The sequence below is a fragment of the Nerophis lumbriciformis genome, linkage group LG11, assembly GCF_033978685.3.
Source record: "Nerophis lumbriciformis linkage group LG11, RoL_Nlum_v2.1, whole genome shotgun sequence".
NCBI lineage: Eukaryota > Metazoa > Chordata > Actinopteri > Syngnathiformes > Syngnathidae > Nerophis > Nerophis lumbriciformis.
In genome coordinates this window covers 43,768,045-43,794,972 of record NC_084558.2, presented here as the reverse complement: position 1 = coordinate 43,794,972, position 26,928 = coordinate 43,768,045, and the positions used below count along the sequence as shown (strand labels likewise).

General features: G+C 40.5%; 1 protein-coding gene and 2 long non-coding RNA genes across 5 annotated transcripts in view; 2 read left to right on the top strand and 1 right to left on the bottom strand.

Annotated features, from left to right (window-relative positions):
- Nucleotides 1–5,866, top strand: part of LOC133610336 (uncharacterized) — a 37,045-nt gene extending 31,179 nt beyond the window's left edge. For both annotated transcript variants that reach the window (XR_009815850.2, XR_009815851.2), the window contains one exon: nucleotides 4,446–5,866. This is a non-coding gene — a long non-coding RNA (uncharacterized lncRNA). The remainder of the gene's footprint in view (nucleotides 1–4,445) is intronic.
- col5a1 (procollagen, type V, alpha 1) overlaps nucleotides 1–26,928 on the bottom strand; it is a 159,598-nt gene that overhangs the window by 67,722 nt on the left and 64,948 nt on the right. For both annotated transcript variants that reach the window (XM_061966501.2, XM_061966502.2), the window contains exons 4-12: nucleotides 26,702–26,864; nucleotides 12,701–12,832; nucleotides 12,040–12,141; nucleotides 11,541–11,951; nucleotides 10,725–11,477; nucleotides 10,600–10,656; nucleotides 5,106–5,147; nucleotides 4,603–4,665; nucleotides 4,444–4,518 (exon numbers count right to left, since the gene is read on the bottom strand). In XM_061966501.2, the coding sequence (XP_061822485.1) occupies nucleotides 4,444–4,518; nucleotides 4,603–4,665; nucleotides 5,106–5,147; nucleotides 10,600–10,656; nucleotides 10,725–11,477; nucleotides 11,541–11,951; nucleotides 12,040–12,141; nucleotides 12,701–12,832; nucleotides 26,702–26,864 (1,798 nt within the window). The remainder of the gene's footprint in view (nucleotides 1–4,443; nucleotides 4,519–4,602; nucleotides 4,666–5,105; nucleotides 5,148–10,599; nucleotides 10,657–10,724; nucleotides 11,478–11,540; nucleotides 11,952–12,039; nucleotides 12,142–12,700; nucleotides 12,833–26,701; nucleotides 26,865–26,928) is intronic.
- LOC133610338 (uncharacterized) overlaps nucleotides 15,775–26,928 on the top strand; it is a 36,825-nt gene continuing 25,671 nt past the window's right edge. Inside the window, exon 1 of the long non-coding RNA XR_009815853.1 lies at nucleotides 15,775–15,864. This is a non-coding gene — a long non-coding RNA (uncharacterized lncRNA). The remainder of the gene's footprint in view (nucleotides 15,865–26,928) is intronic.

The following is a 26,928-nucleotide window of genomic DNA, read 5'->3' as shown; positions in this document are numbered from 1 at the left end:
TGTCCCAGATTTCCCATCTGTGGTGCTTTCAGCGTCTCCGCATCAAGAGGAATTCCTCAAAAATCATCAACATCAAACAACCCAAAACATTGTAAATGTAAACAATAAGCCTAATAAGACTAAGCCAGATGCTACATTTCCCTTTTTCACACTGGACTTTTGGAGCTAACGGATCAGGTTCTCGGGCAGATTGATGGAGTTCCTGTCCAGACGCGGATTACGAAACGTCTCACCAGCCGGCGGAGCTACGAAAACCACAATTTCCCATCTGCAAAAGTGGTCGGCCCCCCGAGAGTAACAAGCAGACAAAGTTACAAGAGACAGAAGGGTGAAACCTTAAAGGGGAACATTATCACCAGACCTATGTAAGCGTCAATATATACCTTGATGTTGCAGAAAAAAGACCATATTTTTTTTTAACCGATTTCCGAACTCTAAATGGGTGAATTTTGGCGAATTAAACGCCTTTCTAATATTCGCTCTCGGAGCGATGACGTCACAACGTGGCGTCACATCGGGAAGCAATCCGCCATTTTCTCAAACACCGAGTCAAATCAGCTCTGTTATTTTCCGTTTTTTTCGACTGTTTTCCGTACTTTGGAGACATCATGCCTCGTCGGTGTGTTGTCGGAGGGTGTAACAACACGAACAGGGACGGATTCAAGTTGCACCAGTGGCCCAAAGATGCGAAAGTGGCAAGAAATTGGACGTTTGTTCCGCACACTTTACCGACGAAAGCTATGCTACGACAGAGATGGCAAGAATGTGTGGATATCCTGCGACACTCAAAGCAGATGTATTTCCAACGATAAAGTCAAAGAAATCTGCCGCCAGACCCCCATTGAATCTGCCGGAGTGTGTGAGCAATTCAGGGACAAAGGTCCTCGGTAGCACGGCAAGCAATGGCGGCAGTTTGTTCCCGCAGACGAGCGAGCTAAACCCCCTATCGACCCTAGCTTCCCTGGCCTGCTGACATCAACTCCAAAACTGGACAGATCAGCTCTCAGGAAAAGAGCGCGGATGAGGGTATGTCTACAGAATATATTAATTGATGAAAATTGGGCTGTCTGCACTCTCAAAGTGCATGTTGTTGCCAAATGTATTTCATATGCTGTAAACCTAGTTCATAGTTGTTAGTTTCCTTTAATGCCAAACAAACACATACCAATCGTTGGTTAGAAGGCGATCGCCGAATTCGTCCTCGCTTTCTCCCGTGTCGCTGGCTGTCGTGTCGTTTTCGTTGGTTTCGCTTGCATACGGTTCAAACCGATATGGCTCAATAGCTTCAGTTTCTTCTTCAATTTCGTTTTCGCTACCTGCCTCCACACTACAACCATCCGTTTCAATACATTCGTAATCTGTTGAATCGCTTAAGCCGCTGAAATCCGAGTCTGAATCCGAGCTAATGTCGCTATAGCTTGCTGTTCTTTCCGCCATGTTTGTTTTTGTTGGCTTCACTATGTGACATCACAGGAAAATGGACGGGTGTTTATAACGATGGTTAAAATCAGGCACTTTGAAGCTTTTTTTAGGGATATTGCGTGATGGGTAAAATTTTGAAAAAAACTTCGAAAAATATAATAAGCCACTGGGAACTGATTTTTAATGGTTTTAACCATTCTGAAATTGTGATCATGTTCCCCCTTAACGTCGTCAACGTGGTAAGCCAATGAGACTCGTTAAAATGCGCAGTCTAGCTCTAACAAGTCCCTGGAAGGACATCAAATCATCTTTAATTTGGTGGTGGTGTAGTCATTAAATTCACATTATATCATAATTAAAGTCCAATTTTAGGTCTGCGTGAGAGAAATCTGGAACATTTTATTAGGAGCTTAAAAATCTGCTTTATTTCTACGGCAACCGTTTCAAGAATGAGGACATATATGATTGATGACATTAAAGTACTAAAATAAAATCCATATAGTCACTACACTCTCATGCAGTTTTGGTGTTTGGAACAAATCCTGAGTACTCAAAATGAGACCACATTAAAATTCAACAGATTCGCACAAAGACCTCACTAAAAGTGGTCCAAAATCCTTTTGAATATGCAACCGTTTACCCAGGAGTCATATAACTTGGCACTTGACACATGCTAACAGTTACCATGCATGTTAAAATTAGGGGTAGGGAACCTATGGCTCTAGAGCCAGATGTGGCTCTTTTGATGACTGCATCTGGCTCTCAGGTAAATCTTAGCTGACATTGCTTAACACGACAAGGAATGAATAATTCAGCTGGTAATCACAGTGTTAAAAATAACGTTCAAAATATAAAACATTCTCATGCATTTTAATCCATCCATCCGTTTTCTACCGCACCTGTTCAAGAAGTCGCATTAATGGTAAGAAGTATTTCATTTTTCTATTGGTTAGCTTCAGAATAACAATGTTATTAAAAAGAATAAGAGACTTATTATACTCTATACTGGTCTTACTTAAAAATGCACGCATCTAGTTGTATTCAGTGTTCAAAAATATTATATGGCTCTCACGGAAATACATTTTAAAATATTTGGCTTTCATGGCTCTCTCAGCCAAAAATGTTCCCGACCCCTGGCCTATGCCAAGTGCCAAGTTATATGTCTCCACATGGTAACTGTTAGCATGCTAATGTTAGCATAGCATGCTAACTGTTAGCATGCGTCAAGTAACAAGTTATATTGGTGCGTACCATTTGTAATGGGAAGTCAGAATTTTCAAGGTCGGATTTCTGACTCGGAAAGTCGGAGCACCGTCCCCCGGAGTTGGTTTTAAAGATGGCTGCTCTGGATGTAAACAATCATATATGCTTCTATAATATCCGTTGTTAGCACTTCTGATTAGTTTTTGTCGGACTAAATCAGCCATGTACGATGTATTGTTAGACGTTTATGTATGGTAACGTTACCACATTTATTTCATGTATATTATACATTTTACACTGCTAGCAATAGTGTCTGTGTTTGCTATTCATCTGCTGGGTTTGAAGGCTGCAAAAGGGGGCATATTTTCCCATAATTGTTTTCATTCAGACAAGGCAAGTGCAAAACTACCTTTCGTACCTTGTAACTGGAACGCTCACAGCTCAACTGGTTCCGACTTTCAACTTCTGAGGTAAACGGAACGCACCATAAGACCCAAGTGTACAGTGCCAAAATTGGCTAAAAAGAAAGTTAGCATGCTAACAGTTAGCATGAAATATCGATATGCATGCTAACTAAGTACCAAGTTATATGACTCGCAGGTGTACAGTGCCAAAATTGGCTAAAAAAAGGTAGCATTTTAACGTTAGCATCCATGCTAATATTAGCATGATAACAGTTATAACAGCATATGTCAAGTACCAAGTTATATGACTCCCAGGGGTGCGGTGGCAAAACGCAAAATTGGCTGAGAAAGTTAGCAATGCTAATGTTAACATGCTAACAGTTAGCATACAGTATATGACTCAAAGGTGTATGGTGCCAAAATTGGCTAAAAAAAGTTAGCATGTTAACGTTAGCATCCATGCTAACATTAGCACGATAACAGTTATAACAGCTTATGTCAAGTACCAAGTTATATGACTCCCAGGGGCGCGGTGGCAAAACGCAAAATTGGCTGAGAAAGTTAGCAATGCTAATGTTTGCGCTCTAATGTTAACATGCTAACAGTTAGCATACAGTATATGACTCTGAGGTGTACGGTGCCAAAATTGGCTAAAAAAAGTTAGCATGTTAACGTTAGCATCCATGCTAACATTAGCATGATAACAGTTATAACAGCATATGTCAAATACCAAGTTATATGACTCCCAGGGGTGCGGTGGCAAAACTCAAAATCGGCTGAGAAAGTTAGCAATGCTAATGTTAGCGTGCTAATGTTAACATGCTAACATTTAGCGTACAGTATATAACTCTAAGGTGTATGGTGCCAAAATTGGCTAAAAAAAGTTAACATGTTAACGTTAGCATCCATGCTAACATTAGCATGATAACAGTTATATGAGCTTATGTTAAGTACCAAGTTATGATGCCCAGGGGTGCAGTGGCAAAACGCAAAATTGGCTGAGAAAGTTAGCAATGCTAATGTTAGCGCGCTAATGTTAACATGCTAACAGTTAGCGTACAGTATATGACTCTGAAGTGTACGGCGGCAAAATTGGCCAAAAACACATATTAATATGTTATTAATATATTAAGCACCAATGTATATGATTGAGGTGTATGGCTCAAGAAAACTATTTCAAAGTCCTGGGTGTTGTTGTTATGACATGCACCACAAGGGGCTGCTAAAACCCAAGTTTGATTGTGGCGCACATTGTTGCACACAATAGGAAACCTCCCAACGGAGCATGTCAAAGTGACATAAAAGTAAGGATTAAAAGTCAGTAATTCAAACTTTGTGGAAAAAGGCTTACTTTTACACTTTTAAAGAGGTGACTATTAATTACTTTTTGTGTTGTATTATGTATTGTACTTACAGGCAGCATGAGGACAGTGCCAGGGGGTCCTGGCAGACCATCGGCACCAGGAAGACCAGCACGACCCGTTAGGCCCTGATGGGTGAGGGTTTAGGGGAACATGTCACTCCACAGACCACTGTAGCTTGGACCATCTGAGCTCAAAACCCTTCCACTCACCCTCTCGCCTATATCTCCTGGAATGCCTGGTGACCCAGAGGGACCTGGGGGTCCGGGAAGACCCTATTTGTAAGCAAAAGATCCCATAAGACTCTCATGTGTACACCAGGAAGCGTAAATTATTTGCAGCACAAGATGTTTCAATCAGCAAAGCAGTCGCACATGTGGGAAAGGAATGCGTGAGGCAACATGAGAGCGGCGCATCCTTTTGTGGGGCGCTCTTTGTTTTCCCTCTGCAGGGCTCCATCTGTGAAGGGTGTCAGGAGCAACGGCCCCTTAAAAGAAATGACCTAAATAATTGACATCTGGGCAAGTCCCTCTGTCATCTGGGAAAAGCTGCCGGACACGCCCTTTCGACGCAGCGAGGGGTTTGCACAGGAAGGCATTAACTTTTTTTTTTGTTTCTTTCAATGCGAGGCACTAAGCTAAACAGAGTGGAAGAGCAACAGGGAGAGAGGAGAGAAAGGACACGTTGAGGACGGTCTTCAGGCGGGTTGACTTACTGCTGGCCCCTCAGGCCCAGGCGGACCCTCCATAAGCATTCCCTGAAACGCACAAGCACAGGAATCGGCCGGTTATTCACGACGCACGTTCCTCTCTCCTCATTAAGAAATGCATTTGTTCCTCAACACTTTGGACGCACATTCCTGCCTGTCACTTTGCTTCAGCTGCTGCTTAAAAGCCCCGCGGTGCTCTCCCGACACGGGAAGCGCGAGATGATTCATTTGGAAGCGGCGAGCAGATCTCGAACCGTGATTGTGCATGCGGCGTCCCAACGTGTGCGTGCATGCGTCGCAACCTGTTAGGTGGACTCAACGGTGCACTCCGTGGCTGTGGTTTGCTGGATTTGAAGTTTGAAATCGCGTCGTCGTACATAAACACCATATATATTTACAGTATATATATACAGTACAGGCCAAAAGTTTGGACACACCTTCTCATTCAATGCGTTTTCTTTATTTTCATGACTATTTGCATTGTAGATTGTCACTGAAGGCATCAAAACTATGAATGAACACGTGGATTTATGTACTTAACAAAAAAAGTTGAAATAACTGAAAACATATTTGATATTCTAGTTTATTCAAAATAGCCACCCTTTGCTCTGATTACTGGTTTGCAGACTCTTGGCATTCTCTCAATGAGCTTCAAGAGGTAGTCACCTTAAATGGTTTTCACTTCACTTCACAGGTGTCATAGTTTTGATGCCTCCAGTGACAATCTACAATGTAAATAGTCATGAAAATAAAGAAAACACATTGAAATGAGAAGGTGTGTCCCAACATTTGGCCTGTACTGTATATATATAAATAATTATATTAATCAGCACGGTGGTACAGAGGTTAGTGCATGTGCCTCACAATACGAAGGTCCTGAGTAGTCCTGGGTTCAATCCCTGGCTCGGGATCTTTCTGTGTGGAGTTTGCATGTTACAGGATAGAGGTGGGAATCTTTGGGCACCTCATGATTCGATTACGATTATCATTCAGGTGCTATGATTCGATTAAAAATCCATCCATCCATCCATTTTCTACCGCTTGTCCCTTTTGGGGTCACGGGGGGTGATGGAGCCTATCTCAGCTGCATTCGGGCGGAAGGTGGTGTACACCCTGGACAAGTCGCCACCTCATCACAGGGCCAACACATATAGACAGACAACATTCACACTCACATTCACACACTAGGGCCAATTTAGTGTAGCCAATCAACCTATCCCCAGGTGCATGTTTTTGGCGTGGGGAGGAAGCCGGAGGCTCCAGCAACCCCCGCGACCCCAAAAGGGACAGGTGGTAGAAAATGGATGGATTTTTAATCGAATCATAGCACCTGAATCATAATCGAATCGTGAGGTGCCCAAAGATTCCCACCTCTATCCTGTATGCTCTGCTCTGCCAACACACACACAGAACTCCCTTTGGTGCCCTCACAAATGGTCAGAAATCGAGAGAATGCCAAGAGTGCACGAAAAAGTAATCCGAACAAAGGGTGGCTATTTTGAAGAAACTAAAATACAAAACATGTTTTCAGTTATTTCACCTTTTTTTGTTAAGTACATAACTCCACATGTGTTCATTCATAGTTTTGATGCCTTCAGTGACAATCTACAATGTAAATAGTCATGAAAATAAAGAAAACACATTGAATGAGAAGGTGTGTCCAAACTTTTGGCCTGTACTGTATATGAAAATAATTTTTTTTAAACACAATTTTGGGCCATTTCTATGAAATCAAAAGCAGCTTTTTTAACATTTAGCTTGTTTTAAAAAAGTTTAACTCTAAATGTTATACCAAATATTACATTACTATAATCGGTTTAAATCTAGAATCGTGTTGAATTGACAATCAATTCTGAATCGAATTGGATGAAATTGTTTGGTGCCCAAAGAATCACACTTCCAGTATTAATGATAAACATGGTAAAACTCTTGATGGTTAGTATTTTTTTGTTACTGTAAGTACATAACTCCACATGTGTTCATTCATAGTTTTGATGCCTTCAGTGACAATCTACAATAGTCATGAAAATAAAGAAAACGCATTGAATGAGAAGATGTGTCCAAACTTTGGGCCTGTACTGTATATACCGAATTTTAGCACAGTAGTGTTGTCACACCACAATTTCAGTAGTCGATACCAATATCCATGAACTTTCCCATTTCTAAGTCCACATTGCGAATGAAAAAACACAAAAACGGAATCCATGTACTTGTGTTTGTTCACAATGCAGGCTAACTCCGATGTTTTTGCCCATGTGTGACTTGTATCGGATTTTTTTTATGTCAATGTGAACAGTAAAGGCCTCTTTCGTATGCTACGTTCACACTGCACGGCCGAGTGTCCAATTCAAATTTTTCATTCGAAAAAAAATGGGATTTCTAATGTGAATGCAGCCTGACCAGCACGACGCACTCACTGTAGTGTTTACAGTAGTAAACATGGCTTCAACTCCAGTCGGTCTCAGTCTTGGCGCATTTGTGGCAATTTCAAGGATTTTGTGCAATCAAAGTCAGCATTTTCTGGCAGTTTTACGGGATATTTTGCTTCGATGTCGGAGACAGAAGCGTTGGAACTTTTCCGTGAGTTCCTAAAACATTTTATTTACACTTGTTTTTCTGCTACGTTGTCAACTATTTATACTATTTGTAACTGTGCATTTTGGCGAATAATTATAACGCGTTTTTCATGTTGATTATTTATTTTCCGCATACGAAAGAGGCCTGGGTCCAATATGAAAAATCCGGAATTGTACTGTTCACACTGACATTAAAACCCGATACAGGTCACATACAGGCAAAAACAATGGAATTGACCTGCAGTGTGAACGAGGCCTTAATCATATTTGTATCAAATGTGACTGCAGTCTGAAGGATCGAGTCGCGTTTATACGTAATCAAAAAGCGATAAGTTAAAAATAAACAGTTGACAAACGAGCAGAAAACATCCGAAAATAAAAAGTTTCAGGAACTCACGTCAATATTCCACCACTTCTGTCTCCGACTGCTCGCCCACACGCTCTTCGGAGCAGACATCAAATGTGCTACAAAACTGCAAAAGCCAAAATGATTGCTCTCTTCCTTCCTAATCTTCTACGCACAAATGTTGATTTTGATTGCACAAAATCCTTTGTTATGCCAAAAATGCGGCAGGACTGAAACCGACTACAATCGGAGCCTTGGCTGTAAACAATGCAGCACGTGTGACATCATGACGTCATGCGGGTCAGATCACGTTCACATTAGACATCGCATTTTTTTCTAATGCAAAGTGATACCCAATCCTATCGTAATGTGAACGACTACGTAATAAAGTCGGATTTTATGTCTCAAGTATTGAAGATCACTGCACTTCAACATCTTTTTGCGCAACATTTAAATTGCAGTATCAGCTGCCAAGCGGTCGCTACACATTCAAAAATAGAACAGCAGTGTTCTATCAACTCCAAGTATATCAAAACAAACAATATTGTGCTTATAAATATGTTCATGAATAACGATAAAAACAGCAGTGGTGTGGAGCCTTCAAGTAAATAAAACAAACACCATTGTTCTTAATATTCTTTCAATATGTCATTTGTAATGAAGTAGGCTAATGATAATTAAATAACTATTTTTGTTTTGTTTTTATTATTAGTGTCAACGTTTCAGCTTGTTTTGTTTTATTTCCACAATGTGCCCATAAAAAAAGAGCTGCGCTCAGCAAAAACCCTTTGCCGTCCTAGTGAAATAAGTAAAGCAGTGGTTTTCAAAGTGTGGCCAAACGACAAGAGTCTCTCTCAGCTGGGTTTTCTTGGCACTTATAGAAATGATCAAGTTTGGCTTACATGCTTCTGGAGGCTTTCTGCCCACTGTGGTAAAACCGCTGCACACTAAAAAATGTTGGGTTAAAAAAATAACCCAATTTTAACCCACGGATCGTCCTTTTCTGAGTCCTTATTTGAGTTATTTTAACGCATTTTGGGTTAATTTTTTCAACGCAAAAGTTGCGTTGAATTATTTAACCAAAAAGTTGAGTTATGATAACTTAATGTTGGGTTATTCCCAACCAAACTATTGGGTTGAATTATTTAACCCAAAAGTTGAGTTATGCTAACTCAATGTTGGGTGATTGTAAATAATGTTAGTGATATAAATTCCCTTCAAGAAAAAAGTAACTTTAAAAAAAAAAAAAAAAGCCTTACTCGTTGAAAAACAATCCAAAAGTGGTTCATAATTTTGAAAACCCAGAAATTGAGTTAAAATAATACCCTTACAACCTAAAAAATGGATTGCTATTCATAAAAATAACTTAACCCAACACTAGCAACTTATAAATTGGGTTATCAAAAATAACCCAGTATTTTTTTGTGTGTGTGTGGGCTTGTGGTGGCGGATCTTCACCTTCACTTGCGCAACGAAAGCTTTCCTGATTGCTCGTATTTGATTCGTGAATAAGTGAGGCGACATACAACTCTTTTACTTCTAATATGTACCTTTTCTTCATAAATATAGCAACAAAGCGGCCAAACTGCATCACAGATAATTTCTGCTGCGTCTTATTCTCTGGCAAAAACAGGTACGTGTGAGGTGTGTTGTGAAGTAATGTCACACTTCCATTTTCACGTGTTTATGAGCGAGGGCCAATCGGAAGTGCCAAATCTGCATTTGTGACAGACTTCTACAAATAAGTAAATATATGGAAACATTGGATCATATTTTTTAAGACAGGCGGTGAGAAATTAAGCTGCTCGCCGAAGGAAAAGTGTTGTACGGTATTCGGTACTGACGATATTGAAAAAAAACAAGTATTGGTGTATTGTTTTGCGTGATGGTATCTATGGCTCTACTGAAAGGAAAAATGTACCCTAAATGGTCCAAATGAAAAAACTATGACTTAATTCTGGACAATAAATTAATATAATCTCTATGGCAGACGGCCGACTATAAATCAAGCGTACCCCTGTGGGACACCAATTATGTGACCTCAACGGTTTACCATGGACCACCCTCTGAATATTTGCCTCATGAAATGTCTTCGAATGATGCTCGCGGGATGGGACGTTCGTGTGCGCTGGCAAAGCCGACCGTGAGTGACAACATCTGTCGCAAGGCTGGCTATTGTCTCCGAGTCCATCTCGGAGAGGTGAACCTAAACACAAGTTCCTTTTTCTGTCCCTCCAATGTAAATAAGAAGACGCTCAGTCACGGATGCGTGTATACTTTGTGACATTTTGTTTGGCAGTCGTACAGCTGCCGCGGCTCAACTTGACCGGCCTGCTTTGGCGACTTCACCTGCACACGACGACTTCGTGAGTCTGTTCGGCCTATTTGTGCAAAAGCCGGGGTAAAAAAAGAACGGCTTCGAGGGAATTCTTTGTTGCACACTTTCCCTCCCTCTCCGTGTTTAGACACAGCCCGCGTTCTGTTTGCAATCCAAATGTTTACATTGAGTCCAGGTGGCCAAGGCCTCTTGTAGGCTCTACGTCTGGATGCATGCGTATGGATCACAAACACTACTTACAGGCTCGATGACAGCGGGCTCTCCCTTTTGTCCCTTCTCGCCACGAACGCCGTCAACCTGCACAGCAAACATGATGGCGCCATTAGTTACATCTTTTTTTCTGACCTTTGTCCAGTGTTCTTTACCTGTCCGTAATACTCATTGGTCTCAGCAGGAAGCACTTTGGAACCTTTCTCTTGGTAGTCGAGATCATCGTAGTCATACAGATTCTCCAAATCAGGATAGTCGGTGATGAGCCCCTCTTTGAATCCGTCCAGGTCCTTGTAGTCGTCTTCGCCCTCAACGCCTAGACCGGTTCCGGTGGCAATAGAGCCACCGGCGCCAGTGCCGGCGTGGGCCGATCCGCCGCCGGTCGTGGAGGATCCTCCCACCGAGACAGAACCGCCACCGACAGATACAGAACCGCCTCCTTGTGTAATGGTAGAACTGCTGCTGCCTCTGCCGCCTCCACCACCCAGCGTGATGGTGCCACTGCTGCTGCCCCCTCCGACACCAAGGTCGATTGTGCTGCTGCCACCACCGACACCAAGGTCGATTGTGCTGCTGCCACCACCGACACCAAGGTCGATTGTGCTGCTGCCACCACCGACACCAAGGTCGATTGTGCTGCTGCTACCACCGACACCAAGGCCGATTGTGCTGCTGCCTCCTCCGATACCAAGGTCGATTGTGCCGCTGCTACCGCCACCACCAAGATGGATTCTGCTGCTGCCGCCGCTGCTACCTCCCCCTCCCAGGCTGATGGTGTCACTGCTGCTGCTACCTCCACCACCACCAATGGTGACTGTGCGACTACCGCCGCCTCCTCCGCCGGTGGTTATGTGGCTATCCACTCCATAATCGTAGCCATCGCTGTAGTCATCATTGGAAGTTCCAGCCTAAGAAAATGCAAGTTATTGTGGAAACTAGTGTTAACACCCTCAAAATTCTCGTTAACCTACCGAGGTTTTATTGATGGTGAAGGAGCTTCCCCCGCCACCCGCTACGACCCTCGTTTCCACAGCGCTCCCTGCACCTAGGTCAATCTTTCCAGCCGTTCCCAGGTCTAGCTGGCCGCCGGTGCCGGTGCTGGTGACGGTGACACGCCGAGAGTCGTCATCGTTGTCGGGGGTCGCCGGCGTCAGCTCGTCGTAGTAGTTTTCGTAGTTGCCGTAGCTGTCATAGCTGTCAGAGCCGTCGTTGCCGCCGCCTGTGGCAGTTGATGAGGAGCTACTCGACGAGCCGGAAGAGGACGAGCCAGAAGAGGTCGAGCCAGCGGAAGATGAGCCAGAAGAGGAAGCGCTCGATATGATGGTGGTCACTTTGCCACTAGGGTCGACCATCACGTCATCTCTGGAAACCACGCCTGTAACCTGTTAACACCAACAGTTTTTTACTGGTCCAACTTATCGTGCACATATTGACAGCCTCTTCAGAAGGAGCCATTTATGGATTATCTACCTTAACTTCCTTCTCCTCTGCGTCAGCAGTTGATTCAATAGCTTTTCCTTCCCCGTCATCATAGTAAGGGTATTCATAATAGTAGCTGTCCTCCTCCGTGTTCTGAAGGTAATAAACAGACAATGAGAAATTCCTAAATCCAACATGATAGTGCTGGATCAGTTATGTAAAGACGAAACAAGCCATCAATCAGGTGAAAGAATGCCTCCAGACTTGTAGAAACCTTTACTGGACGCCCCTGTTCTAACTTGTTACCCCAGAATGACGAATGGCTCATGTCGCACACTTAAATGTCAGGTGGCTGTTCTTTCTTTTAGCACCTCGTAGGTTAATTAGCATGGGTGTAATGTATTTATTACAGCTGTGGAATAGGTGGAAAAGTGAAGTGGAGGAGTTTTGCTGTGGACAGGCACCATTTATCATCATGATTAACTAACTCATAACTTGATGATGAACCTTTGGACCTTGTCAGCTGAAATGAAGTGGACAGTGGAAAAAACAACAGGTACAACTGAACCCAAAGTCTCCTGCTTGGAAGGAGTCTTGTGCATTTAAGATCAAATAAAACAATGTTTTATCGTAGCTAAGATAGTATGTGAAGGAACCTAGAACCGAGAAAGCAGCAAGAACCACTGGGCTGAAGGGACAGGGCATCACTCACATAGTCGTCTGTGTTGGGGTCTTGGTTCTGCGGCTGGTCGGGCACCGCCACCTCACAGTCGGGGCTGTAGTGTTCGCAGTAGTCATAGGCAGCGCGGTGGTCTGCTACAATCATTAGCTGCTGGATATCTCCCTGAAAAACCACAAGAAACCGGAAGCGTGTTAGACTACAAGCATTCACACAAACAAGCTTGGAAAAAAAAGCGAAAAGACGGCATGTCAACAAATAAAAACACAACATCTGCTTGTTGAAAGTAGGTCAGGGACTTGCAAGGGTCTGACTTCACAAGACCGGCAGGCTGGTTTACTGCTCATGTTTTAATAATTGGTTCGAGTCCTGAGGTTCTGAAGAGTGATTATTGCCTCGCAGCCGATTGTGCAAGATGGATGATTTCGCTTAGCGCGATTAGCAGCGTGAGCAGACCTGCAGACGGTACGAGTTGTCCACGTTTAACTTACAGAAGAAGGCAGGGGCGGTGAAATGGTTATTTAGGAACGCCGACACGGGGAAGGCAGGACTCGTGAGATTGATGTGAACAAGCACGAGAGGGGAAAAGCGCAAGCGAGAGAGAGGAGGAAAAAAACCGAAGGCTCTGTGGGATCCCCGGGCTACACAGGGAGCTGGGTGTGAGTGTGCGCTATACAAGTCGCTGTATCACTTCTGTCCAAACATGTTCTCATCACACATTTAAAGTCAGTGATGTCATCATTCCAATACAGAATCAACAAACGCAGAAAAGGGAATAATGAGGCAAAGGATGAGAACGGACTCCCGAGATTGTTCCATGGTTTTAATTAGGATCATATCGGCCTTGCCAGCTGTGACTCCTTAAGCACAGCTCCCACATAAACAAGCCGAGTGGACACCAGAAACCATGTGATCCTTTAATAGTCCTCCTCAGGATGATGTTTCCTGCTCTGTCCTTGGCTTATCACTAGCGTTTACTTTGGATGCAAGAAAATAAATCCCAACATTTCCTCCGAGACAGGAGGAATGAAGTAGCCGCTAGGCAGTGTCACTGCCAGCTACAAACCTCCCAGGAAACGTCCAAATGTCCGATGTATTCCTCTAAATTCGGGGATTAAGCGATGAATTAGTATCGGTGACGGCGTGCATTGTTTTTCTGCTACGTTGGCTGAGGCGGTGAATCACAGCTGCACTGAGAAGGGACGTGGGGATCTCAGAATGAGCTCAGACTTGGTTGGGAGCACGGCGACTAAGAGCGCTGTTGTCGGGAACATCGTGACCACGTTCGCAGGCCTCTGTGGCTGTCAGAGAGTGACGGAGTGAATTTATTATCAAAGCCGCACATTTTCCATTGCCTTATCTAAATCTAAAATCATTGTCAGGATGTCTAAACATCTACGTTTATGTCTTGCCACGAATTGAAGCCATAAAATAAATATAAACCGTCACATTAGTAGAATCTACTGTCTTCTTTCTCCACATGAGTCAAGTCGAAGTCCTGATTGACTATAAAGTTCTGATTTCCTTACTATAAAGTTCTGATTTCCTTACTCACTCTGCTCTGTGCGACCTGATGTATGCAGCTGTTGTGCGGATGCTAACGCAACATTTCACGCTGACGTCCGCCTGGCATCCCGCCGAAATGTGATAGAGTCGTGTGTGTTCATTTGCTTTTTAAAGAGCCTTGTGGATGAAAATGTCACATATGCAATGATTGATGTGTAAATTTGTTCCACACCAGAGAGGAAACACACGGCCGAGTTCCACAAAAAAACAAAAAACTCACTCCGTTCTGCTTGTGTCCGGGTGGGGGCAGGAGAGAGCTCCCCTCTCTCGGGACACAGCCAAACATCTGTCTACATCTGAAGCCGACCCAAAGCCATTCAGGCCGGACTCATTGGACTCCAGCCTGTGTTGTTGTGATGATTTGCATGATATGTGCTTTTGCAGTGTTGCAACGTGAACCTTCTGCAAGTCTCATTGCGGTGTCCCTTCGACGTTGTTGTTTTGCCCGAGAGTCCCAATGGTTTCTCTCTAAAAATGCCATTGTTTACCTTTTTACGCTTCACCTATCAGCTTAAGTAAGTTAAATCTCCCTGACACATGTGGTGGAGGTGCTAGGGGGAGGTGGCCCCACAGAGCAAGGCGCACCCTGGGAGGTCCAGACTGCATTTTTTTAAAGTGAATATTGACACACTCACAAGCCTCGGCGCCGGGCCAGTTCTTAAAGCCAAGCTTGGGGCACGATGGCGGCAGGCCAAGCGAAAGTTTGCGTTACTGTTCCTTTAAATGCATGTAGAAACATTGCATGTTTCCCCTGCAGACTGCAGCCCCAAACGCACGCCAACAGTAACAGGCCGCTCTGGGTAGCCACTTTAACCACCCCGCCTCACCTTAACCATCCCCACCGCAGTCTGCTAAAGATTTTAATCCCGCGTCTCTACGGACTACCGGCGGCCGTATTCCCATTTCCTGTTCTTTAAGGAAACCGGATCGCAGGTTGGCCCCCTATACCAGTCCTAGTGTTTGGCTTTCCCCCCCAAACTGATGGAACTCTTACACAGAAAGTGCTGAGGGGGCACAAGAGGATAGGGCGCGCTGAAAGGTGAAAACATCTGACACGAGTTAGAGAAAGTCTTTTAATTGTCCATGTTGGAAAGGCCATCATCCCAACCATTAGTCCACAAGTATGGAAAAGTGTGACACATACTTTGGTTCAGATGTTGTACGTGCATTTAAGGACAAGGACAACAGGACAAGATGATTATATTTTTCATTGCTGTCCAACGCTAACATCAGCCAGAGTGGAGCATCTCAAATTAACCTGAATTAGTAACAGGTTTATATCAGTGTTTCTTATGGTATCACACAAAATCTGCAATGCCAAAAATGATACCTCTGGATGACATCATGTTCCAGGACTGACCGTCACTATTTCCAGAGTGCGACCCCAGGTTTGGCTCCTCTTCCTGAACCTGCCCACGCTTACTATCAGAGCTCACCGCACCATTTTGAACAACAAGAACTTGACTACAATACGCCAAGAACGCTGATCCTCTAATGACTTTGTCTCTAAAGGACACTGGCGTGAGAAATGCTACAAGCCACTAAGATGGTGCTTACCGAGGTGTGGACGTTTGTTTCGGTGACCACGACATCCATCACAGAGACCATACCACAAACCACGTTGGGGTACGGTAAGTAGTACTGGTCTGGGCTTCACAACTCCCTAACCACTATGGATCTTACTGTACATTCAGCTGGGGTTTTTTTGTGTGTGCATTATCACACACAGAGGTGGATTTTCTAGGCTTTTATAAACACAGAATATGAGCTGATGTAGCAAATATTTGACTGACATAAAATCAAACAACACAGTTAGAATTTTGATCAAATGTTGTGGTCGGAATAGTAAAAACTGTTGACGTGCGACGTAAAGTCTATTGAAGAGCATTTGGTAGAAGTCTTTTTTTTTCTTTCTTCCTTTTACACGTTTTTATTATTCTGGCTCGACCGGCTTGGCTCGTACTGAAAACCCAGCACGCCTCCCGTCGGCAGGAAAATCAAAATCAGACTAAACTCGCGAAGGGGTGAAGGGAGCGAAAGGAGAACAGAATCGGCATCATTTGGAAAGTATGTGCTGAAGTTGTTCGCTTTCTCTCAGTCTGTCCTCCTTCCAGACTGGCAGACGCGCGACCTGGAGGCTTTAAGCATCCCTCGCAAAAAAACGACAAAATATCTCCCCGTTCCCACGGTAACCGTCGACAACTGGGCTGGCAATAGTCGAGATTTAAACGGTTGCAGTATTGCCTCATTCTCTATAAAACTTCTGTAGCAAATGAAGCAGTCAGTGGGTAAGTTGTACTTATAAATACTTACAGCAATTAGTTGTTTTTTAGTGAGGGGGGATAATAATAGTAAGCAGCTACAATTACAACTTGTTAAATACTTCAAATTGCCAACGCATGGCCTGAGTCAGCGAGTCTAGTTAAGTCCAAGATCTCTCTAAAGTGTTTCTAAATGGATTAAAACTAGACTTCACGTTGGTGGATGTCCTCAAGGTACCCTACCGGACACCCTTCTATTGATACTGTGTGTCATAAACATGTATCTTTAAATGTTGTGAGAGGTTTTCTTTGTATCTAACACAAAATGGTAGAGATTAGTGTTGTCCCGATACCAATATTTTAGTACCGGTACCAAAATGTATTTCAATACATTTCGGGACTTTTCGATACTTTTCTAAATAAAAGGGACCACAAAAATGGCATTATTGGCTTTATTTTAACAAAAAATCTTAGGGTACATTAAACATATGTTTCTTATTGCAAGTTTGTCCTTAAATAAAATAGTGAACATACAAGACAACTTGTCTTTTAGTAGTAAGTAAGCAAACAAAGGCTCCTAATTTAGTCTGCTGACATATGCAGTAACATAGTCATTTTCCATTTCATTATTTTATCAAAATTATTAAGGAGAAGTGGTAGAAAATGAATCTACTTGTTCATTTACCGTTAATATCTGCTTATTTTCCGTTTTAACATGTTCTATCTACACTTCTGTTAAAATGTAACAATCACTTATTCTTCTGTTGTTTGGATGCTTTACATTAGTTTTGGATGATACAACAAATTTTGGTATAATCCGATACGATACTTTTCTAAATAAAAGGGACCACAAAAATGGCATTATTGGCTTTATTTTAACAAAAAATCTTAGGGTACATTAAACATATGTTTCTTATTGCAAGTTTGTCCTTAAATAAAATAGTGAACATACAAGACAACTTGTCTTTTAGCAATAAGTAAACAAACAAAGGCTCCTAATGTAGTCTGCTGACATATGCAGTAACATAGTCATTTTCCATTCTATTATTTTATCAAAATTATTAAGGACAAGTGGTAGAAAATGAATCTACTTGTTCATTTACCGTTAATATCTGCTTATTTTCCGTTTTAACATGTTCTATCTACACTTCTGTTAAAATGTAACAATCACTTATTCTTCTGTTGTTTGGATGCTTTACATTAGTTTTGGATGATACAACAAATTTTGGTATAATCCGATACGATACTTTTCTAAATAAAAGGGACCACAAAAATGGCATTATTGGCTTTATTTTAACAAAAAATCTTAGGGTACATTAAACATATGTTTCTTATTGCAAGTTTGTCCTTAAATAAAATAGTGAACATACAAGACAACTTGTCTTTTAGTAGTAAGTAAACAAACAAAGGCTCCTAATTTAGTCTGCTGACATATGCCATTTTATTATTTTATCAAAATTATTAAGGACAAGTGGTAGAAAATGAATCTACTTGTTCATTTACCATTAATATCTGCTTATTTTCCGTTTTAACATGTTCTATCTACACTTCTGTTAAAATGTAACAATCACTTATTCTTCTGTTGTTTGGATGCTTTACATTAGTTTTGGATGATACCACAAATTCTGGTATCAATCCGATACCGAGTAGTTACAGGATCATACATTGGTCATATTCAAAGTCCTCATGTGTCCAGGGACCTATTTCCTGAGTTTATAAACATAATATAAACTTTAAAAAAGTGTGTTGCTAAAAAATATTGACGTAATCATAGTACCGGTAGTATCGACTAGATACGCTCCTGTACTTGGTATCATTACAGTGGATGTTAGGTGTAGATCCACCAATGGCGCTTGTTTACATTTTGACGCCGGTGAGCTACGGTGTGTAGTGAAGCATGTTGAAGGGATGATACTTGTAAGTACACAAAAATACAATTAATTGGCGCACAAAGTCAGGAAATGTATATTTTAATAATTGTGTTAACAATTTTTCCACGCAAAATTTTTTTTGCCCATGCATTAATCTTAGTACAAAACTTGCATCAAATTATACTCACGTTTGATTAAAAAAGTATTCAATTATTTTCACATGAATAAAAATGTGTTGGGGGAAAAAAACCTTTAGGGCCAAAAAAATGTGTCAGTTTTGGATGTTTAGTTTCGTTTAAACCATGTGCTGGACTTTATGACACTAAAACCAGCCTTTGCTTGGTTGAAAGCGTAATTAACAGACTTAAAATGAAAGATTTAGCTTTTGTATGTATGGCCGTGTCATATTTCATACTGTCTTGTCCATTCTGGACGAGCAAGGGGAAGCAAGGTCAGAGGTCATCTGGCTCTGCATCAGTCAGTCGGCCTTTGCTACTAATTACGATTGAGGGCCGCGGCCGGTCGTGATCCTTTAAACAAGCACAACTTTAGTGGGACAATGGCAACACTATTCCTCTCTGAAACTCTCAGAGGAGTTAAAAAAAAAGTTATTTATTGTATTCTGGAACTTTTCACCAATTTCCAAATGTGTCGCACGGGTCCCACAACAACATAATAGAGGTGTGTTGTCCAAAGTCTAGCCTCAATGCTGGAGTTTAGACAGTTTAAAAGTACATCAAGTAAAACCTACTTACTAGGAATGTGTGTCCGTAGCTCTAATGCTAATGTGTTTGTGTAATGTTTGTCTATCCAAGAAGCACTTTTGTGTACTTTATCCACTTTTTAGACAATTAATCAAACTTCGATTTTGGCTTCTCACGATCACAAAAATATTATACAAAACCCAAAACCAGTGAAGTTGGCACGTTGTGTAAATTGTAACTAAAAACAGAATACAATGATTTGCAAATCCTTTTCAACTTAAATTATTATTAATATTTAATGTTCGAACTGAGAAAGACTTTTTTTTTTTTTTGCAAAAAATCATTAACTTAGAATTGAATGGCAGTAACACATTGCAAAAAAGTTGTCACAGGGGCATTTTTACCACTGTGTTACATGGCCTTTCTTTTTAACAACACTCAGTAAACGTTTGGGAACTGAGGAGACACATTTTTGAAGCTTTTCTGGTGGAATTCTTTCCCATTCTCGCTTGATGTACAGCTTAAGTTGTTCAACAGTCCGGGGGTCTCCGTTGTGGTATTTTAGGCTTCATATTGCGCCACACATTTTCAATGGGAAACAGGTCTGAACTACAGGCAGGCCAGTCTAGTACCCATACTCGTTTACTACGAAGCCACGCTGTTGTATCATGTGGCTTGGCATTGTCTTGCTGAAATAAGCAGGGGCGTCCATGATAATGTTGCTTGGATGGCAACATATGTTTCTCCAAAACCTGTATGTACCTTTCAGCATTAATGGTGTCTTCACAGATGTGTAAGTTACCCATGCCTTGGGCACTAATACACCCCCATACCATCACAGATGCTGGCTTTTCAACTTTGCGCCTATAAAAACACGGATGGTTCTTTTCCTCTTTGTTCCGGAGGACACAACGTCCACAGTTTCCAAAAACAATTTGAAATGTGGACTCGTCAGATCACAGAACACTTTTTACTTTGCATCAGTCCATCTTAGATAAGCTCGAGCGCAGCGAAGTCGGCACCGTTTCTGGGTGTTGTTGATAAAAGGCTTTCACTTTGCATAGTAGAGTTTTAACTTGCATTTAAAGATGTAGCGACCAACTGTAGTAACTGACAGTGGTTTTCTGAAGTGTTCCTGAGCCCATGTGGTGATATCCTTTACACACTGATGTCGCTTTTTGATGCAGTACCGTCTGAGGGATCGAAGGTCCATGATATCATCGCTTACGTGCAGTGATTTCTCCAGACTCTCTGAACCTTTTGACGATATTACGGACCGTGGATGATGAAATCCCTAAGTTCCTTTCAATCATCATCATCATCGGCGGTCACTCGAACGAGTATGACGATCCTCCTGGTAGGGGTGTATCCCTTTATGGAGGATGCCTGTGCATGACTTTGTTTAATGTGGGGAGACTGGTGCACAGACAGTCACCACACGATCCTTGACAGAATCGGGTCAATAGCTGGTTGAGAAATGTTGTTCTTAAACTGTTGGACAATTTGCTCACGCATTTGTTCACAAAGTGGTGACCCTCGCCCCATCCTTGTTTGTGAATGACTGAGCATTTCACGGAATCTGCTTTTATACCCAATCATGGCACCCACCTGTTCCCAATTAGCCTGTTCACCTGTGGGATGTTCCAAATAAGTGTTTGATGAGCATTCCTCAACTTTATCAGTCTTTTTTGGCACTTGTGCCAGCTTTTTTGAAACACGTTGCAGGCATCAAATTCCAAATGAGCTAAAATTTGCAAAAAAACAACAAAAGTTTACCAGTTCAAACGTTAAGTATCTTGTCTTTGCAGTCTATTCAATTGAATATAGGTTGAAAAGAATTTGAAAATCATTGTATTCTGTTTTTTTTACCATATACACAACATGCCAACTTCACTGATTTTGGGGTTTGTAATAAAAATAGGTATTAAAGGGCAGCGCAACGTGCATGCAAATTCCTGAGCTTGTTCCAGTGAAAGGGATGAGTGAGAGTATGAATGAAAAACGATCACGTCTTCTACAAGTTTGGAATCTCATCGTGGTTGCTATTTTTTGACAAAGCTCAAGTATGCCTAATCGATAATCACTAAACTCAACAAAAAAATGAGGGCATATGACCGTAACCGAGGACGGAGTCACAGAATTTGCAAATAAAACAGAATTCAATGTTAAATGTGTCCGGGACCACTCATTCATCCCTGAAACACATCGAGATCCAAACAATGTTGAGACAGCCACTTGAAACAGCGACTAAACTACCAAGCTGAATCTAGCGAGAACAATCTATACACCCACAGCACATGTTTATTTTCCATTCACGGTAAAACAGCGCAAAAACAACAACAACCATAGATTTTACGATTACTCAGTCACCAGATTTTTTACGTTAAAAAAACATGGTACTAATATTCCATTAACTGTTATACACTGCAAAAACAACAACAACCATAGATTTTATGGGAAATAAAACTGTCCACTCAGTCGCCATAATCTTTCCATAAAAAAACAACAACCATAGATTTTACGGTATGGTAAAAAATTGGCCGCTCTCTCTCTGAAATTTTTACAGTGAAAAAACAGTCGTACCATTTTTCATTCAACAACAACCATCGATTTTATGAAAAAAAAACTGTCCACTCAGTCGCCAAAATGTTTCCGTTAAAAAACACATCAAACAACAACCATATATTTTACAGTACAGTAAAAAAAACTGGGCGCTCTGTCTCCAAAATGTTTACGTAAAAACAAAACAAAACATGCTCCCATTTTTCCACTTGCATAATACATCGCAAAAACCACAACAACCATGGATTTTATGGTGAAAAATTGGCCGCTCTGTCTCAAAAATTTTACAGTGAAAAAACTGTGGTACCATGTTCCATTCACGGTAATACATTGCAAAAACAACAACCATAGATTTTACGATTACCCGGCCACCAGATTTTTTACGTTAAAAAACCATGTTACTAATTTTCCATTTACAGTTATACACCGCAAAAACAACAGCAACCATAGATTTTATGGAAAAAAAACTGTCCACTCAGTCGCCAGAATGTGTCCGTTAAAAACTACATAAAACAACAACCATAGATTTTACGGTACAGTAAAAAAACTGGCCGCTCTGTCTCCAAAATGTCCACGTTAAAAAAAAAAAACATGCTACCATTTTTCCACTTACATAATACATCGCAAAAAACAAACAACCGTGGATTTTACGGTAAAAAATTGGCCGCTCTGTCTCTGAAATTTTTACAGTGAAAAAACAGTGGTACCATTTTTCCTTCACGGTAATACACCGCAATAACAACAAGCATAGATTTTACGATTACTCGGTCACCAGATTTTTTACGTTAAAAAACCATGGTACTAATTTTATACACCGCAAAAAAACCAACAACCATAGATTTTATGACAAAAAAAAACTGTCCACTCAGTCGCCAGAATGTTTCCGTTAAAAACACATCAAACAACAACCATATATTTTACAGTACAGTAAAAAAAACTGGGCGCTCTGTCTCCAAAATGTTTACGTAAAAACAAAACAAAACATGCTATAATTTTTCCACTTGCATAATACATCACAAAAACCACAACAACCATGGATTTTATGGTGAAGAATTGTCCGCTCTGTCTCAAAAATTTTACAGTGAAAAAACAGTGGTACCATATTCCATTCACGGTAATACACCGCAAAAACAACAACCATAGATTTTACGATTACTCGGCCACCAGATTTTTTACGTTAAAAAACCATGGTACTAATATTCTATTAACAGTCATACACCGCAAAAACAACAACAACCATAGATTTTATGGGAAATAAAACTGTCCACTCAGTCACCATAATCTTTCCGTAAAAAAACACAAAAAACAACAACCATAGATTTTACGGTACGGTAAAAAAACTGGCCGCTCTGTCTCCAAAATGTTCACGTAAAAAAAAAAAAACATGCTACCATTTTTCCACTTACATAATACATCGCAAAAAACACAACAACCGTGGATTTTACGGTAAAAAAATTGGCCGCTCTCTCTCTGAAATTTTTACAGTGAAAAAAGAGATGTACCATTTTTCATTCACGGTAATACACCGCAAAAACAACAAGCATAGATTTTACGATTACTCGGTCACCAGATTTTTTACGTTAAAAAACCATGGTACTAATATTCTATTAACAGTCATACACCGCAAAAACAACAACAACCATAGATTTTATGGGAAATAAAACTGTCCACTCAGTCACCATAATCTTTCCGTAAAAAAACACAAAAAACAACAACCATAGATTTTACGGTACAGTAAAAAAACTGTCCGCTCTGTCTCCAAAATGTCCACGTAAAAAAAAAAAACATGCTACCATTTTTCCACTTACATAATACATCGCAAAAAACACAACAACCGTGGATTTTACGGTAAAAAATTGGCCGCTCTGTCTCTGAAATTTTTACAGTGAAAAAACAGTGGTACCATATTCCATTCACGGTAATACACCGCAAAAACAACAACAACCATAGATTTTATGAAAAAAAAACTGTCCACTCAGTCGCCAGAATGTGTCTGTTAAAAAACACATCAAACAACAACCATAGATTTTACAGTACGGTAAAAAAAACTTTCCACTCTGGCTCTAAAATGTTTACGTAAAAACAAAACAAAACATGCTCCCATTTTTCCACTTGCATAATACATCTGAAAACCACAACAACCATGGATTTTATGGTGAAAAATTGTCCGCTCTGTCTCAAAAATTTTACAATGAAAAAACAGTGGTACCATATTCCATTCACGGTAATACACCGCAAAAACAACAACCATAGATTTTACGATTACTCGGCCACCAGATTTTTTACGTTAAAAAAACCATGGTACTAATTTTCCATTTACAGTTATACACCGCAAAAACAACAGCAACCATAGATTTTATGAAAAAAAAACTGTCCACTCAGTCTCCAGAATGTGTCCGTTAAAAAACACATAAAACAACAAGCATAGATTTTACAGTGCGGTAAAAAAAACTGTCCGCTCTGTCTCCAAAATGTTTACGTAAAAACAAAACAAAACATGCTACCATTTTTCCACTTGCATAATACATTTAAAAACCACAACAACCATGGATTTTATGGTGAAAAATTGGCCGCTCTGTCTCTAAAATTTTACAGTGAAAAAACAGTGGTACAATATTCCATTCACGGTAATACACCGCAAAAACAACAACCATAGATTTTACGATTACTCGGCCACCAGATTTTTTACGTTAAAAAACCATGGTACTAATTTTCTATTAACAGTCATACACCGCAAAAACAACAACAACCATAGATTTTATGGGAAATAAAACTGTCCACTCAGTCACCATAATCTTTCCGTAAAAAAACACAAAAAACAACAACCATAGATTTTACGGTACGGTAAAAAAACTGGCCGCTCTGTCTCCAAAATGTTCACGTAAAAAAAAACAACATGCTACCATTTTTCCACTTACATAATACATCGCAAAAAACACAACAACCGTGGATTTTACGATAAAAAAATTGGCCGCTCTCTCTCTGAAATTTTTACAGTGAAAAAAGAGATGTACCATTTTTCATTCACGGTAATACACCGCAAAAACAACAAGCATAGATTTTACGATTACTCGGTCACCAGATTTTTTACGTTAAAAAACCATGGTACTAATATTCTATTAACAGTCATACACCGCAAAAACAACAACAACCATAGATTTTATGGGAAATAAAACTGTCCACTCAGTCACCATAATCTTTCCGTAAAAAAACACAAAAAACAACAACCATAGATTTTACGGTACAGTAAAAAAACTGTCCGCTCTGTCTCCAAAATGTCCACGTAAAAAAAAAAAACATGCTACCATTTTTCCACTTACATAATACATCGCAAAAAACACAACAACCGTGGATTTTACGGTAAAAAATTGGCCGCTCTGTCTCTGAAATTTTTACAGTGAAAAAACAGTGGTACCATATTCCATTCACGGTAATACACCGCAAAAACAACAACCATAGATTTTACGATTACTCGGCCACCAGATTTTTTACATTAAAAAAACCATGGTACTAATTTTCCATTTACAGTTATACACCGCAAAAACAACAACAACCATAGATTTTATGAAAAAAAAAACTGTCCACTCAGTCGCCAGAATGTGTCCGTTAAAAAACACATCAAACAACAACCATAGATTTTACAGTACGGTAAAAAAAACTTTCCACTCTGGCTCTAAAATGTTTACGTAAAAACAAAACAAAACATGCTCCCATTTTTCCACTTGCATAATACATCTGAAAACCACAACAACCATGGATTTTATGGTGAAAAATTGTCCGCTCTGTCTCAAAAATTTTACAATGAAAAAACAGTGGTACCATATTCCATTCACGGTAATACACCGCAAAAACAACAACCATAGATTTTACGATTACTCGGCCACCAGATTTTTTACGTTAAAAAAACCATGGTACTAATTTTCCATTTACAGTTATACACCGCAAAAACAACAACAACCATAGATTTTATGAAAAAAAAACTGTCCACTCAGTCGCCAGAATGTGTCCGTTAAAAAACACATAAAACAACAAGCATAGATTTTACAGTACGGTAAAAAAAACTGTCCGCTCTGTCTCCAAAATGTTTACGTAAAAACAAAACAAAACATGCTACCATTTTTCCACTTGCATAATACATCTAAAAACCACAACAACCATGGATTGTATGGTAAAAAATGTGGCCGCTCTGTCTCAAAAATTTTACAATGAAAAAACAGTGGTATCATTTTCCATTTACAGTAATATACTGTAAAAAATAAATAAAAATGACCATAAATTCTACGATAAAATTCTGAGCTGCCAGTCTACAGAGTTTTATGTGGAAAAAAATAATAATGATCAAAGTCATGGGCAATTGTGTAAGATACTATGAATTCTTATACATTTATATTCATTTATTACTGTTACAAGCGGCTCTCTGAGGGCAGCCATAACTGCGACGTGGCCCTATTGTTTAGGTCAAGGGTGTCAAACTCATTTTAGATCGGGGTCCACATGGAGAAAAATCTACTCCCCCAATGGGCCGGACTGGTAAAATCCCGGCACGATAACTTAAAAATAAAGACAACGTCAGATTGTTGTCTTTGTTTAAAAATAGAACGAGCACATTCTGAAATTGTAGAAATCATAATGTTGTTGTTGTTTTTTTTACACTTACATGTTGCGGTTAATAGTATTCTATCTTTATTTGTCGTTATTTATACTTTCTGAATAAATGACGTGATAACGTTCATCAGTCGACTCATTGGTGTTAATTTCTAATTTATCAAGATCAGAAAAAAATATCAAACTCAAATTACAGGATGTTATTTATGTAGTTTGCTTATTTTCTTCATGTGTTTTTTTTTTTTTTACATATGTAGAATAATCTACAAAGATACAAATAATTGCTATTGTGACATCTGGTGGACACATTTAGAACAGCAATTTCTTTCATTCAAAAATGTCGGCTCTATTTTATACTTCGCAAACTCAATCCCGCGGGCCGGATTAAAACCTGTTTGCGGGCCGGTCGTTTGACACCCCCTGGTTCAGTTCCTACGCAAGAGTGCTAGCTGGGATGTGGCATACCTCAAAGACCTCTTCATCAAGTATCCTTGTTCCAAACACTATTATTCCTTTGGTATCGATGATGGGGTGAGCCGAGCGCAGCAGTTTCTGGGTGGTCTTCTTTTTACAGTCCAGAATGAGGGTGATGGTCTGCCTGTGCACGCTGATGGCCACTCGGTGCCACCTGGAGAAAAGGACGGAGGAGGTAGCCGTGTCAGTTCCCACACTTACTGGGTTACAGGCGGGGA